The sequence below is a fragment of the Salarias fasciatus genome, chromosome 5, assembly GCF_902148845.1.
Source record: "Salarias fasciatus chromosome 5, fSalaFa1.1, whole genome shotgun sequence".
Lineage (NCBI taxonomy): Eukaryota > Metazoa > Chordata > Actinopteri > Blenniiformes > Blenniidae > Salarias > Salarias fasciatus.
The window spans coordinates 11796009-11813020 of NC_043749.1; the positions used below are offsets into that span (position 1 = coordinate 11796009).

Consider the following 17012-nt stretch of genomic DNA (forward strand, 5'->3'; position numbering starts at 1 on the left):
GATATTGAAAGACAGCCCATTGACAGCCTTCATGAATGTTTGCATGCAGTAATATTAACAACCAGGAATACATTCAGACTTGATAACAAAATATGGGACGTGACATTCATTGTCTGATCTGAGCTCGCTGGGGAGGACACGCTTTGGGCAGGTCGCCAGCTCGCCACAGGGTCAACAGAGACCCCAAATGGCCAAACTTATCTGCAATTTAGAGTCACCAATTAATCTGGAACACATGCTTTCAGAACTGTGTGTGTGTGTGTGTGGGGGGGGAACTATGTTATCCAGAGAAAACACACAAAGGCCTGTTCACCCTAACAGAAGTTGAAGTGGGACCCTTCTTGCTGCGAGATGAGTGTGCTCGGCTCGACACGGCTGTGCGATCCTGGGACTTCAGTATTCACGCATCACAATGGGGACATATGACTAAAATGTTCCTGCGGTTTTTTGGAATTATTATTTCTATGAAATCCCTCTTATATATGACATATATGAATAACATTCATCCTTTAAGTACACCCACCCTGTCAGTGCCAGGCCTGAGTCACAGTAAATCCTATATTGTGATCTTTTTATGTCAGTTAAATGCTACAGTCCCTTTGGTGTAAATGAATGTGAGCCGCCTGAAGGAGGAGTAAATATAGGCTGGCGCCTGGAAATAAGCTCAGCAGGCTACGAAAGGTTGTTCCAAACATTATGTTATTAGTTTTTTTTTCTTCTTCCACATTAAAATGATATATAGAATAAAGGGAAGCAGCTGGTAATTCAAGAGTCATACAGATGACAGTGTTGGAGGCCTGCTGAACTGAGACGTTCAGTCAAGTTTGATCAGGATCAGAGTGTTCGGTTTTCCTCACTGAAACAATACTGGGGAAAATGTATTTCACTATAGAACCTGGGACTTGAGCATGCCTTGTAGCCTGTGACTGTGCTATTTTTGTCCTGATACGTAAAGTAGGTTAGTTGGTCCAATGCTATCTTTTGCAAAACACTTAAACTTTGTGCTTTGGAGAAATGTTCTTCCTTTTCTGGGGCACATCCATGGATCTGCACTCCGCAAAGGTCAGATAGAGTTTGATTTATTTGACGGGGGGCTTGGAGAAGATTCCGTCCCGTGAGTGCGCGTCTCTGTGCTCCTGGCCTATTTTTCTGCAGAGTTTCACAGACTCCTGAGTAGTGACATCCATAAAGGTCAGCGAGTATCAGTTCACTTCAAGTCAGGCCTAAGAAAAAAAAAAAGGGATTTGTTTGCTCAATTATTTTCCTTATGCTGAGGAGTATTGCATTCTGCTTTTCTGTAAGCACACTGCAAGTAAAACTAGCATTAATGTTCTATTCGAATCAGCAAGAGTGTTACATAACAAAGCTAGATTAGGCAGCGCAACGATAATCGTGGTTGCTAAAGTTGATGAAGTCGATACAAACATTTGACAACAACTCCTATTATTGAACAAAGCCACTGGATGAAAAGAGTAACATCATGAGACGTCAGCAAATCTGCCTGACCCGACGATTTACCGGACTTGACCTGAACATGTGAATCTAAATCTGGCTTTCAGAAGATGTACACAAACTGACAGTAAGTTACCAGGATGAAAAAAACAGATCAGATGATCTCAGTTGAAAAAAAACGTCTATACACGAGACATGTACACGAGACATCACACGTCGAAGGCGTCCGATTATCTGAAAGGATAAAAGATAAATGGTGAACTCATGAACACATAAACAACTTGAAAAAAAAGGTGATCAGAATCTCGATGTTTGGCTCGATCGGAGATGTTCTCTCTGCCATGCTCCATACGCTGCAGCAGGCCTCTACTGACTCCACACCAGTGTCTCATTTGAACTCACTGAATTTTATTGCTGGAATAAAAATGGAAAATTATCATCCTTCTGTGCCCTCTCATGCACATCTTCACATTTCCCCGTGGCCTCAGGACGCTCTGGTGTTTGTCTCCCGTCCCTCACTCGGCTGGCTGGCATTTTCAGACCACACACAGGAAACTCTCTCCAAAGCAGTCATTTTAATTACTTTGTACTTTCCTGAGGATTGAGGGATTAACATTGATTATGAAGAACTTGATAACAAATTCTGCCAAATAATGACTTCTTTGTGCTATTGTGCGCTGCAAACTGATGTGGCCCAGTCATAGATCATATTATGGAGTGCGGCGGTAATAGCCTGGGAGGTATTTCCCCTTACTGTATTGGCCCAGTGCCAAAAGGGAGGCTGTTACACTCAGACTAGTGTGTTAAAGTTCATGTCTGCAGCCTGCCTATCTGGGTGGTAACAGGAGTGTGTCTCTGTACATCGACGCACAGTATAGAGAGACAGAGAATGTGTGTGTGTGTTTGTGAAGGTCTGGTTTTAAATGACACTATACTGCTGGTCCTCACAAAACTTCCTCTGATGGAGATGAGTTTTTAGGTTACGACTAACTCTAGAGGCTACAAAATGCAATCTGTCAGAGTCTGGGATGGTTCTTCACTAAAGAACCTCACCAATGTGTGTGGGTGTGTGTGTGTGTGTGTGTGTGTGTGAGAGAGAGAGAGAGAGAGTAGCAGTACAAGGTCTAACTGTTTTTTCTCTCTCATCCAGCAAGTGATGATTGATTATTTGTGATGATGGGGGTCTCCTCCAGAACCCCCCCTGCACCTTGTTAGCTATTTGAATTGCTGTGTTTGTTATGTCTTCTCTTTGAAATCGGTTTCCTGAGGTCAACGGTTGATCATCTTTATTTTCCTGATCACCACGTTGTCCAGTCACATAAACAATCTGCTCCTCTTTAACAGGGTTCCATTGTGTTCTCAGTAAATATCATTAGGTAAATACAAATCGATTACAGAATGCTAATAATAAACATCTCAATTTTAATCCACATTCAAACAATTCTAAATCAGGATTAGCAATTTTTTTTTTATATATTACAGTAGATTATATTCAGTTACATAGCAAGTCTTCTTTTATAAATGTCTTTTTTATCTTGGCTCTTGCAACAATCTAATACTTTAGATAAGCTTTATCACAAAAAATACAATGTACAAAGAAACATTTTGTTTGGAAACTGTTTATTTATGTTAGTTGTATAGTCATCAGTATATATGTATGTTTAATTAAATTTAAACAAAACATATTGTAATTACTTTTGTTTACATGGTTGTTTGTTGAACTTTTTTGCCAACACGGTACAAAACGCCTTTGGGAATGATTAAAACCTTGACGAGTGAAGGACTGATCTGGTCCCTTCTTGCTTGCATGTGGTTTTCATTTGACTGATTGAAACGTGAAGTTTCTGTAAATTTTCTTTGAGAGCATGTTGTGCATTCAGGATATTTGTGTTTATGGTGTGTCTGACATGCTCCGGCACAAAATGTTATCTGTGCTCAATGAGCCGGTGAGTTTAAGTGTACATGTAACAACCAGCATCATTTGATAAATGCCCAGCAGCTGTTCAAGAGCATGCAAGGGAGGACGATGTTGTAACGAGGAATGAAAACAGAGCAAAAAAAGATTACGGAATAATGATTTTTACAAGCACGCATGTGCTAATTGATGAGGATTCTATAAACCTTTTTCTCTCTTTTTTTTTTTTGTTTTAAGTCTTCATGTCTTGAATTTAAAATAGGTGTTTAAGGTGTGGTAAAGAGTATCCAGCTAGATTAAGAACACATCTGGACACCAGATGTGGCCGACACACGAGACAGAGCATTTCATTCTGGCTCTATATGAAGTATATCCACCACAGTGACCTCATACATGTAATGGATAATGAAACGTCTTTACTGCTGAGCTGTATGCATTAGGCACACCCACAAACTTACATGTAATGAAAGATCACATAAGCAGCATCGTGCACTCTGGTGAGGTTTGGTTGCGCTAAAATCTATCATTAGCACTTTGCTTGGAGACTTCGAACGTATCACAAAACCAAAAAAGCTCCTTTAGGCAGATGAATTCAGTTGACGAGGGCCAAAATGGTCTTTTACATGGTCTCCAAGAATTTAACAACACTTCACAGTTTGTCATCACACAACAGCTTTACAGACTTGACCATCATCATGTGAGCGTTTTCATTTAATCATCAGCATATCTTGTGATAACCAGAAGAAAATAATAAAGAGCATCAGGTATATACAGCTGGAATCTCATAAGGTTCAAATGATTTCAGAACATTTACCAGTGTGTTATCTCTCTATGAATCAAACAATGTGGATTTTTTTTTTCAAAATCATTTCCTTTTTCAGTTTTTTTTCAACAAAATCATTAGTTGATACCCGATTCTTGAACCAAAAACTATAAGAAAACATCAGAGAGAAGAAACAACGCTGATTATTGTGGTTCAGGTTTGCATTTGTGGGAATTAAACGTGTACAGAGAACAGCTGGAAAAGACATGAGAGGCTGTTAACACCAAAACTCCAGTGGGAGCATAAATGAGTCCAGTAAATTTCACAGCAACCCTCTAGACTTGGCTCATATTCTGATTGTACAGTTAGTTTTTCATGAGAGAAACAAAAGAGTATCTGGGAAAGACAGCAAATGCAGACTTCTGTGAAGGAAGAGCATGATAATAGTCATTTAAAAAAGAAAGGGAGCAACAGTACCTCCAAACAAAAGATCAATGGTTGAACAAAGTCTGCTTTTTTTTTTTTTTGGCTTTTTAAGATAGTGAGATATAAAGTGTGGACAATAGAAAACAATCCATGGAAAAACTAGGGGAAAAATGCTAAAGTTTATTTGAGTTCGACCAAGGATTTTGATCTAAGACAAGCAGCACTACAGACATCCTTCCATTTTCTGTTGTGATTAAGAGTCCAGCATACAATTTTTTATTTTTTTTTTTACATATGAGGGATACTTAAAGACCCAGAAAATGCACGCACGCATGTGTAGAACATGCAAACTTCACATGCATCCTTACTACAGGGCAGACTAACTGCTACAACATAAACAATCTTTTACAAACAGCTTTGTTCAATATAACGAGCACAAAGTTCATCCTAATCTATAGCAGCATGCAGCGGTCACAACAAGACCGATGACCACTTGGCACATATACAGTATTTCGGTCATCTGTTGCAACTTGGCCTAAATAATGAAGGCGGCCATGAAGTCATGACCACCAGGTGTAAACAGTTAGTGCGAGGGCTGCAGCTGCTCGCCGCACAATCATTACTGGTGTCAATCAGCAGCAAAGTTTACTCCTCAAAGTTTGAACAGATCACATTTCCCACCATTTATCACTTACATATGGTGGCCGGACAAAGGCGAACTAAACAGCACTGGTTTGGTTGGACCGTATGCTGACAGCTGGAGAGCTGCATAAGCAGTTATTGTCTCCTGGCTGCTCCTTTGTGGAGCCGCCTCGGCAGATTGTGATCTGGATGTTACACTTGACAGATGTCTTCCCACTTATTCCCCCTCGTGATGCAATGGGGTTGTGGGACTGAAATCCGGGGCTTCCTGGTCACAAGCTGTCCTCCCCGGCCCGCAGACCACCGCTGCCCCGTGGAGCTGCTCAAGGTGGGCTGTGTATGGATGCGACTGTTCCTTGTTCCAGCTGCAATTTTCCACAGATTTCACAACGTACTTTACCCCTGTTTAGAGCGATTTGGAGTTTAGTGTTCTGCTCAGGGACACTTTGACAAATGGGCATGGCAAAGGGGGGGGGGGGCACACAAACAAACAAACAAAAAAACAAGCTTATATCAACTGAGCCACAGTTGTTTCCAGTTAATTCTTTAACTGTGATTGCTCGTGGCTGCCGGCCTTCGGTGTCTCCGTCTCGACCGTGAGTGACACGCAGGACCGGACACCTGAAGGCTGCTGCCAGCTCTGCTGAAGCGAGAAAACAGCTGTGCACGGGGAATACGTGACATTACACAATATGATGCCACGTGATATCAAGGAAGGTCAAAACCCCTCCTCATGTACAAGCTAAATAAAGATAACGTTCCACTCTCGAAATCCTCCAGTGGACTTTTCCAGTTAAACAGACGTTTTGCGTCCAGCAGATAAACTTCAGAGAGATGTCTAACTTTGACGTTTTCCTCAAATTTGATAGACGCTTCGTCGAAAAGAAAAATCTGAAGTAATTATTATTATTATCATTACGTATAATGGTTTTTATGTAAAAGCATTGCTGTTTTAATGTCAATTACGGTGCTAAATTGAGACATTTCTCTTGTGTCAGTATGGCCGCTGTACACTGTAAATGTGCAGGACAGACAGGAAAAGGGCTTCTGTCTGCAGACAAACACAGAATGACAGGAAACGATTCCTTCAGTCCTGTTTGAAGTAGAAAAGTTATTTCAGACTCAGGTGATTCAGGAGGAATTAGAGACAGTTTTAGAGGCAGGAACAAAGAAGACTGTTCAACCACAGAGACATTTTCTGTGTGTGTGTGTATCTCCAGGCAGCCATGCAGCGCAGGGTTAGCACAGGACAATAGCAGGGAGTTGAAAACAATGTGAACAGTTTTTCTTTGTTCCATTGAAAGTCCTGAACAGATTAAGCTGGAAACCAAAAGCCTGAAAGGTTTCTCATTAGTTGAAACCTGAAAGTCCCAGATGAGGAAAGGTTTGAATCTGAGGGCAGGCCTGCAGGATGAATTGATCTGATGTGGCCGTGCAAGTTCCTGCCAAAACTGCTGCTTTTGTGGGAAAAAATGCATTTGGACTTTTTTTTCTTCTTCTTCTTCTTTGTTGTTTTTGTGGTGGGGAGCATCACGGCTCAGTTTAGGCCAAAAATCCAGCTGGAGATGTTAACAGGGCAGCAGGAAAGCATGTGTCAACCTGAGACTGAGGAAGGGAAACAGACACAGATGATGAGTGACTGTGATTTAAAAAAAAAAAAAAAAAATCAGCTGCTACATCAAACATCCATCCCATAAATGTGATGAAGCAGTTTAAATGATGAAGTCAACATATCTTAATCTACACCTCATCTCCGTCCCGCTGAGTTATGTGAATAGATGGAGGCAGTTTTCTGACACTTTCCCAAGTCGACGGTTCATTTTAACAGGAACTCATAATCGACGCTGACTGCACTTCACCACAGATTTTCAAAAAAATTGAACAAAGATCCTGAAGCCAATCGACTGCTGGAGGCAGTTTCATACTTAATGCAAGAACAAGAGAATGAAGGATGAAGTTCTGCCGTTCAGCCTCAGCTTTTTGACATCCAGATGTAATAGATTCTTTGTGTATGAAGCAAACAACATCCACATCACCTCATGGGTTTTACCAAATGCAAATCATAAAGTTCCCCTGCAGAGTATTTAATTAAACTCTTCTTCGATGACCTGATGGTACTAAAATGTTACATGATGTACTTCGTGGCCACATGGCAATAATAAGTGAACACAGAAGTGCAGCTTTCTCAACAACATCACAGATTTATTCAACTAATTGCCGTTTACGCCAGAAAACAAGTGTGGGAACACTTCCTGTGTTCGGTAATGTAATAAACCACATGGGGATTATAGGAAATTACTTCGATTGAAAACTAGAGTCACAAATCAAGGTTCACTTTAAAAGGGTACATTTTATGGAAAAATCACTCTTTGGCTTGTGCTTTATCTCTTAAGCTTTGAGAATGTTGAAGTAAAGCGGTATTTTTGAGCTGCCTGAGAAAAAAAAAGGTTCTGTCGTCACATTAAAACAGCATGTCGAGAGCAAATGACTGAGCTGTGAATGAAACATCCTGCATTTGCTCATTAAAAGACACTAACGAGTGCTAATCGAAAGCTAATGCTGCAGGAAGGGAGTTCATGACAACCTGGGTGTTTTTAACCAACCATAAATTTGCTGTCTGTGCTGGTTAAGCTATAAACAAGAGAACAGCATTCACCAGCATGAGAGCATCTCTTTAATTTAGAGCATGGTGGAGGAAGCATCACGACGTGAGGCTGCTTTAAGGCCTGGAGAGGAAAAGAAATTCCAGAGTTTATCATCCAATAGGATTATAGTGGCATGAAATCAATATACTGGTGAATCTCGGCCAGAAATCCAAAAGGCTGATCCAGAGGTACATGTTAACAGCAGTCAAAGGGTTTTTGTCATAACCCTCCGAAAGTGGAGGAAAAAAAGGAAAAGACAAAAAAATTCAGAGATGGTGTTCATGTTATAAACTGGACAACTGTTTGAAAAGTGAATTGTTGATTAGCTTTATTGCCAAAAATAGTTCAGAAAGGACACAAGAGTGCACCAGTTTGTGAATAATTGGATTTCAGCCGGTAGTGTTTGTGTTCCTCCTTGCTCGTGTGAAGTTTCCCAGTCATTAAGGCGTGTGCTGTCCTGTTCACAACCACCGCTGCCTGCAGCACCCAGAAGGCTTTCAGCATTTACTGTCCCGTTTCCAAACTCTTGACAGTCTGAAAATACCAACCTGTGACAGAGATACAATCAGAACATGAACACAGAACACGACCGTTTCTGCGAACTCATTTGATTTGAACATCACAAGGATCCTTCCCGCGCACACCTGACAGATGAACCCCAGATAATTGTGCTTCATTCATTCTGCATGTAGAGGCAATGCCAGCTTCATTTGTGGTTTCTGATCAAGTGGATGTGATGTTTTGAAGCAGGGGATCACCGGGGTTTCCAGCTGCCCTCTCTCCATCCTGTCAGCAGGAACTGGGAGGACATTCAACCGAATACGCCCGATGTCAAAATCAATGATCATTCGTCTGACTGCAGTTCATGCAATTTAGAATCCGTGGCCCTGGAACCATGACTCTGAGATATCATGCAGTCATAATGCTGTGTCGTGACAATCGCTTACATTTTTCCCAATCTGCACTGATAAACATGAACCAATCACCAGCAGCATCCAGGGGAACTACCGACAATCTGAACGTCTTTGAACTGATATTACATAATGAAACAGGTTTCCTCTTGACACCCTGCTTCGATAAATTATTACAAAATGTTCTGAAGTTTTTTTTTTTTTTTTGTAAAACAGAAAATGACTGCAAGCTAGTCGTTAATATTCTTGCTTAACAGTAAGAACGTCTCTGGTTTGATTCCAGGCTTATGCATGTTCTCCCGTTTCCTCTCTCAGTCCAAAAAAACATGACTAGAAACTGCACGCAGGTGTTAAGGTGTGTGTAGCTGCATTATTTCACTTTACGAACTGAAACTCCACGGGGTGTTTTCTCTGGAGCTCAGTTTGGTCTTACATCACATATCTAGCTTCGTCTTTCACACCGATTCATAGCGAGCAATAAAATAATGATGTAATAAAACCAAAACTGCATTTTTGCGCCTTTTTTTTTTTTTTAAAGACAGGATAATAAAACAGAAGAAATCTTGCCGTTTTTTTAAGTGTCTTGTGAATAAAAAAAGAAATGCTTAAAATAAAGAGATTAAAAAACAAAAATCATCGCTGAACAGCGTTTCAGTGAGTCCAGACTGTCTGACAGCCTCATTGTGAATCTTCAATCCTCCGGAAAACCGCCAGGAAGTTCTTCCCTCCGTTTCTCTGCACCTTCTTCCCTTCCTCTGTGCAGGTCCCCAGGCGGCTGATGATGACGTCGTCAACCTGCCAGAGCGAAGATCCGGTCAGAATCACAGAATCCGCCGACTTTAATAAAGATGTGGAAGAAAGCACCGCCTCTTCCTGTTTACAAGAAAAAGTGCGCAGTTGATTCAGATTTGGTTCATATTTGCTCAAATAACTTGAACCCAACCAGTTTTTCATTTCTCCATCTGCACAAGTGCTTTGTGGTTAAAAGGCCAACAGATTGTCGCTACAGACTGGTTAGGGGTGCATGTTTGAGGCATGTGCGTTCCTGCTGGGGCAGGAATTTTATTTTTTTCCCTAAACAGAAAGAAAAGAAACTTAAAAAAAAAAAAAAAAAAGTGTTCAACAGTGGTAATCCTCTGTAATCCAGGACTCATAAACCTTATAGAGAAACAGTGCAACATTTGCAAAAATACACATGTGCTTTCTTCCTGAAATGCAGAACAGACCGATTAGTCGCTGGAGCTACGGCAGTGGGCGATTAGCTTGGCTTAGAGCAGCATAGAGGCTGGAATCAAGGTAGAAAACAGAGTACAGCTCTATTCAAAGAAGGGGGGGAAAAAAAGGACATCTTAAAAACTTACTGATTAACACACTGTTGCTTCAGACTGTGCAAACAAATGTACACAAATATAGGAGTCTTTTTTAAACACGCGGTTTCTATCAGACTGTTTTCACCCAAACTGAATCAATTCGGTATAAGGTCAGACTGAAGATGGTGTGAAAGTAACCTTAGCAAGAACAAGCATCTCTTCTAAGTGAAACAACCTTTACAAAGATTAAAAAAAGAAAAATCTCGTTTGATATTTTCATTTAAACTTCCTTTTTTTTGACACAGTTGGACGTACCAGCTCCTGCTCAGGGACACGTGCGAACAGAGGATGTTCAGTGAAGTGTTTCACCATCCAGAGGTGGACCTCCTCCACATCTGTCATGGTATACACCAAACCCTGGCGTGATCAGACAAACACACGGGGGGTTAACAGCACCGCTCCGGGAAAAGCCAGTCACCTTCGGCGGCGGCCGAACGCTGATTCAATAATTGCTGACCAAATAAACCAACCGCTCACAAAACATTCGCCTTATTTAATGCAAATAAACAAAGTGGGGTTTTTTTTTTTTTTTTTTTTTGGTTGGACGAGTCAGACGGACAGCTGAAAGCTTTCCTCACCTCCAGAAAGGAATTTATCTGAAAAGACAAAAATAACCTGCAGACAACACAGAGGTGAATCACCTCTGTCAATGCAGTTTGCTCTGCAGACTGGACAGATAAAGTTAGGAGAACAAGCATTTCTTAGAAAACTAGGCAATGGCACAGATTTCCACAGCAGTGTGTGTCAGCACACACGGGGGTTTTTTTTTTTCTTTCTTTCCCCCCACAGACGTCTGGACGAGGATGAGAAGTGGTGTGTCGAGACCACTAAACACGCATTAATCACTCCGTACAGTTTCAGTTGCAGCTCGACAACAGTTTTGATCTCAAAGACAATCACTAATAAACAAAAGGCATCGGCTGACTTTGATAGAAAAAAAAAAGAAACACTTCCATAAACGGAGGGATTTGTTTCCAGCCTCTGCTCTTTGTCGGCACACGTGTGGCTTTGGTCCAGTGCTGAAGGGCCTTAAAAAGCGTGCGTGCACCCACCTACACACAACGTATGCGTGCACAAATGCATCAATGCACGCACGCACACACCCAATGAACAACGGCGAAGCCAAATTTAGACACAAGCCCTCCATTGTTCCCTCACAGCCTCTGTCGGCGCTCACGCCCTCTTCAAGTGTCCCGCTGCTGCGCTGACAGCTCTGACAGGCGGGAGCTGGGTGTGTGCAGACGTCAACCAGCTGCGGGCCACACCGGTTGCTCAATTCTCTTTCGCCGAATTCAAGGACTTTTGCGCAGCAGTGCAATCAACTGATAAAATGATCAGAAAGAAGAAGAAAAAAAAAACCCTCCGTTCATCCACTGAGGAGTTGCATAAACTGCTGATGCTACGTTTTTATTATTATCCTTCATTTTGAATGACAAACTGTATAAAATGTCCAGTTGCTGCTCTGGGGGCCTGCAGAGTTTGACACATTGTGTTTATGCTGCTGCTTTGCGTTCTCCTTAATTGCTTTGCGGAAAAATAAAGATGTGATCGTCATTCTGTGTTTGATCATGTCTGATGATGTGCAGGGGGCCTGACCACTTCCTGGCTGATGATTCACTGCATCTCGTCCTAAAAAGGCCGTCATTCTATAATCCAGTGATTCCCAAACTTTTTCTCACTACATTTCTGGATCGTCACGTCTAAAGAGCTGGTGCGTCTCTCCGGTACGTACCCCGACTCGCAGCGTGTAGGCGTACTCCGCCAGCAGAGTGGGGCTGATGATCCTCCATTTGTGTTTGGTCTTCTTAAAGTGAGGGTCGGGAAAGAGGAAAAACATTTTACTGAGCTGAAAAACAGAAGAAAAACAAAGTTTTCAACAGTCAGAATAATAGAACAAAAACAAACAAACCTAAAGGCCTAGTTTGACTAACTTATGAACTGAAAAACTAAAGACGCTTTGTGTCAACAGTGTCATCTCACACATTCAATACCCGATCAATAACATCATCTGCACTTGTTTCCTTCAGTTGGTGAGAGCTTTTGCTTTATTCTCTCTGTTCTTAGAATTATAAAAGAAATACTACAATTGACTGTCAGTTATTTTAATTGCTGAATTTATTTCTACTAATCTGTAAATTATTGAAGAGTTGGTCTGATCATGTTCCAAAGCTGAAAGGCAATGTAGAGAAATTACAGAAATGCCATTGAAAAAAACAGAGATATTCAGCACTTTTTTTCATTTTCAGAGTCAACAGATCAATTTTTGCAACCGAAACTTGTCTTTTCTCAACAACATTCATGATTTCATGCTTCAATATATGATCAAACGTTTGTTTTTTTGTCTTTATTCAGTTTGTCTCAGTGTTTAAATACTATCATAATGTCATATTTGTGGCAGAAAAGATAAAACTCTCCAAAAGTTGTGAAAACAAAGTAAATAATTTATAATTCTATTAGTGCTGTCGGTTTTAATCGCATTGATCGCAATTTAATCGCATTGATCGCAATTAATCGTGATTAATTCATGGAGAACTGTCAACATTTAACTTTTTTAAAGATGAGATTAATCGCAATGAAGAATCTAATCCTCATAAATCAGTCCCAATGTCAGGAAAAAACACTATTATCCTCTAGTTCTTTTCTTTGACCCAACTGGCAGACCTCAATGGATTAATTGCGATTAAAATTGACGGCACTAAATTCTGTCTATTTACAATTAAATCTGAAGAGCAGTGGAGCTCGAGGGGGCTGCATGGTGTGTGAAACTGCAGTGCCAGTAATCTTCAGTGGTTGGTAGTTTGTGGACTGAGAAGCTGGAATTTCCCCTCCTCGGTTTTATTTCCCCCCATAAAGTTCCCCCTGTCTCTATCTTTTGACAAGTGTACAAGTGCAGTCTCTATTGCGATTAGTGCGGCTGATATATTAAAAATCATTCCAGTCACTTTTTATTAGTGAAAATAAATAACGTCAGGTAGAGACAGGGAGATGTGGGGATAATCACTGGGGACGGCTGGAGCCTCGGGGGCCCTTCGCCGCCAACGGAGGATGGAAAAACCTGAACGTTCGGAATTATTTTTGGGGGTTATAAAACCTCAGAAGAAGACGAAGAAGTAAAAAAAAAAAAAAAGGAGTTTCAGGTCTGTAGAAAACACGGCTTCAGCAGTTGAAACGTGTCACGCATGTGAGACAGATTGTGGGGAGTCTGGGTGGTCGTCTCTTAACCTTTTACACTGAAAACATGGACGGTCTTCGATGTGATCAAGAGGAGAACTACAGCTGGCTGCTACGCCGCTGCTCCCTGGTGAATCGATAACAGTCAACAGAGAAAGTTTATCGACGATTTTTGGCATTTTGCAGTCAAATCAAGCCGGACATCTCCGTCCAATCCCCGGAGAGTTCCTCTGGACCCCTCCGAGTCCCGGCTTGGCACCGCACCTCAGCACAACGCGCTGAAATAACACTGGTATAACGAAACAGCGCGGCAGAAGTTAAACAAAGACAGAAAACGTATGGTTTTATATGAAACACCTACAGGATCTACACTCCATAAACATCTCGCTGTTGGAGCAGTTTCGTCTCCCGTGTCCATTTCTAAGTTTAAACCCACTCGGGGCATTCGAGGTGAAGCTTTGATCCAGGGTACCCAAATTAACCCTGGTACAATAAGCCCCCTGTGTAATCTAATACAAGTTTCTACAAGTCATAGATTACCACCGCTAATTGGGACGGATAAATGGCGTCGTGCACCGCTCTCTACTCAGCTGATGCGATGCCTTGCGTGTCAGTCAATGACCCCATTGTTGTGAAATCCCGGGATTTATTGAGCGATCTGTATAAATTAATTCGCTCCATATGTTAAACATGTGGAAGGTAATTATTTTTGGTCTGAACCGTTTGGCCTGTACGTTCTCATTACCCCGGCAGTGCCAGACTGTCAGCTTCCATGCAGGCTCTCTGTACAAACACCGGCACGCAGGAATCCAATGTGTGGTCACATTTACATCATATTCTGTCATTATTTCCATATGAAGCATGAGCACGAGGGGTCAGAGGAACAATATGTTGCACTCGATGATGGATGCAGGAGAGCAGACTGTTTGAGGTTCGCTTCTCTATATTTATGTCTTACAGTGACTCACATGAAAACGTACACTTTTGATTACTTTTTTATTAAAAAACAAAAATATGGAAAAACTGGGGGATCAGAAATGAGGTCAGCCGCTCTGGTTGAACAGTTTGAGAGGAGTGATCCATCAACCTCTGTCCAGCTAATCATGAGTTGTTCAGTCTGAGCATGCAATAAAGATGTTACTTCACGGACGAACCCTGCTGGGCTACAATGTCTCGATGAGCAGAGATTGCATGTTCTTCCTGTGTCTACATGACTTTCTTCAGCTTTTTCCAACATACCAGAACATGACTGTAACATTAACATCTCAATGACTTGATTTATTTTGGTTTTATGTCTGTAGAATTGACAGAAAATGTGTAAGTGAGAACTTCTTACTCCTTTTCCAAGACGGATTCAAATTTCAGCAGTAATGTGAAAACACTGAGAGGCTGAATCTGCCTGATCTGCAAGGCTCATTTAGGTTTTTTTAGTTCTTAGAAATAGCCACCGGTACCCAAAAAAAAAGTAGGCATGCAGTGGCAAAAATAGGTGTTAATTGTCCACCGTCCTGTGATTTTAGTCAAGAAGGTCTAAGATGGATACAAATTCATTTGAGGGTTTGTAAAATCTCGTTTTTTTTTTGTTTTTTTTTTTGTTGATTTTGTTTTTTCCATCAACTTTCAGGACATTAAACTTGTAAAACAATTCATATTACAAAAGATGCGACGAAGCTAAACTCCTCCATTTGAAACTAATTAAATGTTTTTTTTATTTAATAACTTATGAGGAACAGTATTCCTTATGAATACAATATGCATTGAGAATCATTTCTAATGGACAGTGACGTGTTAGGCCATGTTTTTGAAATGAGCAGTGGAAGATTTTACCAACCCTCTGCTTCTGTCTTGGAGTTATCCACCCCGGTTATTTTCGGCAGCGAACCCAGATTTGAATAAAGATGAAAATGAACGCAACACTTTTGAACAGCAAGCGAAGTCGGCATGAGCGTAGCTGAGCAGACAGAAGTTGCAGACAGTGGCGTGTCTGTGCTACTAAAAGCTTCTGGTGTTTGAATCTGGATTTAAAAACAGATTAAAGTAATGCTAATGGACACAACGTTATGGGTGGTGAGGTTTTTTTCGGTGGTCTGAGGAGACATATTTGGAATTTGGTAGCACTTAAAATCGTTTGAGCGAAATCTAAAACAACAGCGGAGTAGAAGAGTAAAATATCTTCCTGCTCAAGGAGCTAAAAATAATCAGTGGCACAAACATTTCATTCAGAAATATCTTCGAAAAGATGCTTCTACAGTTTGTGAATTCAGCTGTCAAACATGGAGGAGGAAGTGTGACGTCTGAGGCTGCTTTGGTGGATCCGGGGTCGGTCACTTGCACAGAGAGCTGCCACGGCTGTCTGCTGCACCATGCAGTCCATAAAACAACCAAACTCAGCCTTGAGTGAGAAATAACACTGCTCTCGCCTTCGCTATCGTGAAGCAGCAGTGAACTCACAGTCACAAAAACTACCTGTCCTTTGAAGAAGAAGTTGGGGAGGTACTTCATGGCGTTGCTGCGGAGGCAGGCGATGTTCTGATATTGTCCTGGTTCGGAGGAGCGCAGTGACTTGATCCGATCTTGAACGTAGTCCGACACTTTAACCCGGATCTCCAAACCCAGCATGAGTTTATCTGGGAAGAGTGGAGATAGCTCCACTGAAGTGGACACAGAGAAGAGACGTTCCAGAGATACAGAAAGAAGAGGTCAACCCAGAGCAAACCCAACACCTTAGGGGGAAAAAAAGCTTTGCAACCACATGTGTGACTACCTAAAAGCCCGCCGTATCCACATCCGATGTCTGCAAACTCCACTCGAGGGGTCTCCAGCTCACACACATCACTAGTTATGAAGTCTGGATAGAGTTTGGACCAGTTCATTTCCTCAGGACACACGGGACTAAAGCAAGAGAACAGGGTAAAACAGTGATCAAATCACATCGAAATCATTTTACATCCAACAAATATTACAACTCTTTCCAAAAAGAACTGCAGATAATGTCATAATCATCTTCCTGGGCAGTAACAGGATGCTGGCTCGCCATCATATCTTTTCAAAGTTCTTGAAGATGTGCATTAGGTGAATTGTGTCTCTGGTTTGTGAATGTGTGGTTCTCTGTCCTCTTCTGATCTAGTATGGACCCTGGATTGTGCATGTTTTTAGCTATGATCGGCACTAAGACCCGAAGATGCTTCCCTTCCGTCTTCCCCTAAATCCAGTCTGAAATCTCACTCACTCTCTCTCTCTCACACACACACACACACACACACGGACATCACTCACTCATTGATATTTCACACACGGACGTCACAAAACATACGGAAATCACACACACATGGACATCACAGATAGATACACACACGTGAACACCACAAAGCAAGGACATCACACACAAACGTTCACGCACGGACTTCACACGCGCACATGGACTTCACTCACTAGTCGAAGGAGTGGTGAGCCATCGGGTTTGAATGAGCTCTCTGTCGGTAGTAACGCTTCTGCGGCATGGAGGAGCTCATGGTGGGCTCAGACACACACGCCATCCCCCCAGAATCCCCAGGCTGTCCACGAATACACTGAATTAACCTCTTTAAGAAGTCTACTTTCAGCTCGTCACGTTTATTTGTAGTCACTGGCTGGGAGTCGCAGAGTGCTGCGTCATCAACAAGCGTCTTTTCCGGGTTGCCAGGTTGGAAGAAACTTCCTCGCCTGTGTGTATTTTTT

General features: G+C 41.7%; 1 protein-coding gene across 1 annotated transcript; it reads right to left on the minus strand.

Annotated features, from left to right (window-relative positions):
• Window positions 1–8884: 8884 nt before the first annotated feature.
• Window positions 8885–16939, minus strand: mettl1 (methyltransferase 1, tRNA methylguanosine). Its single transcript, XM_030092812.1, has 6 exons — window positions 16728–16939; window positions 16060–16187; window positions 15762–15946; window positions 11857–11970; window positions 10380–10481; window positions 8885–9549 (listed from the first exon to the last, which is right to left on the minus strand). The coding sequence occupies exons 1-6, from the start codon at window positions 16829–16831 to the stop codon at window positions 9433–9435; spliced, it is 750 nt and encodes a 249-aa protein (XP_029948672.1). The 5' UTR covers window positions 16832–16939; the 3' UTR covers window positions 8885–9432.
• Window positions 16940–17012: the final 73 nt, after the last annotated feature.

Bases quoted from the DNA above. Each gene is read 5' to 3' on its own strand.
- mettl1 (XM_030092812.1), bottom strand. From the start codon at position 16,831: ATGGCGTGTGTGTCTGAGCCCACCATGAGCTCCTCCATGCCGCAGAAG. The intron at 16,188-16,727 runs GTGAGTGAAGTC...CTCTTGCTTTAG, and splicing joins GCTCACCACTCCTTCGACTA to TCCCGTGTGTCCTGAGGAAA. The intron at 11,971-15,761 runs GTAGTTTTTGTG...TCTGTTTTTCAG, and splicing joins ACTTCTTCTTCAAAGGACAG to CTCAGTAAAATGTTTTTCCT.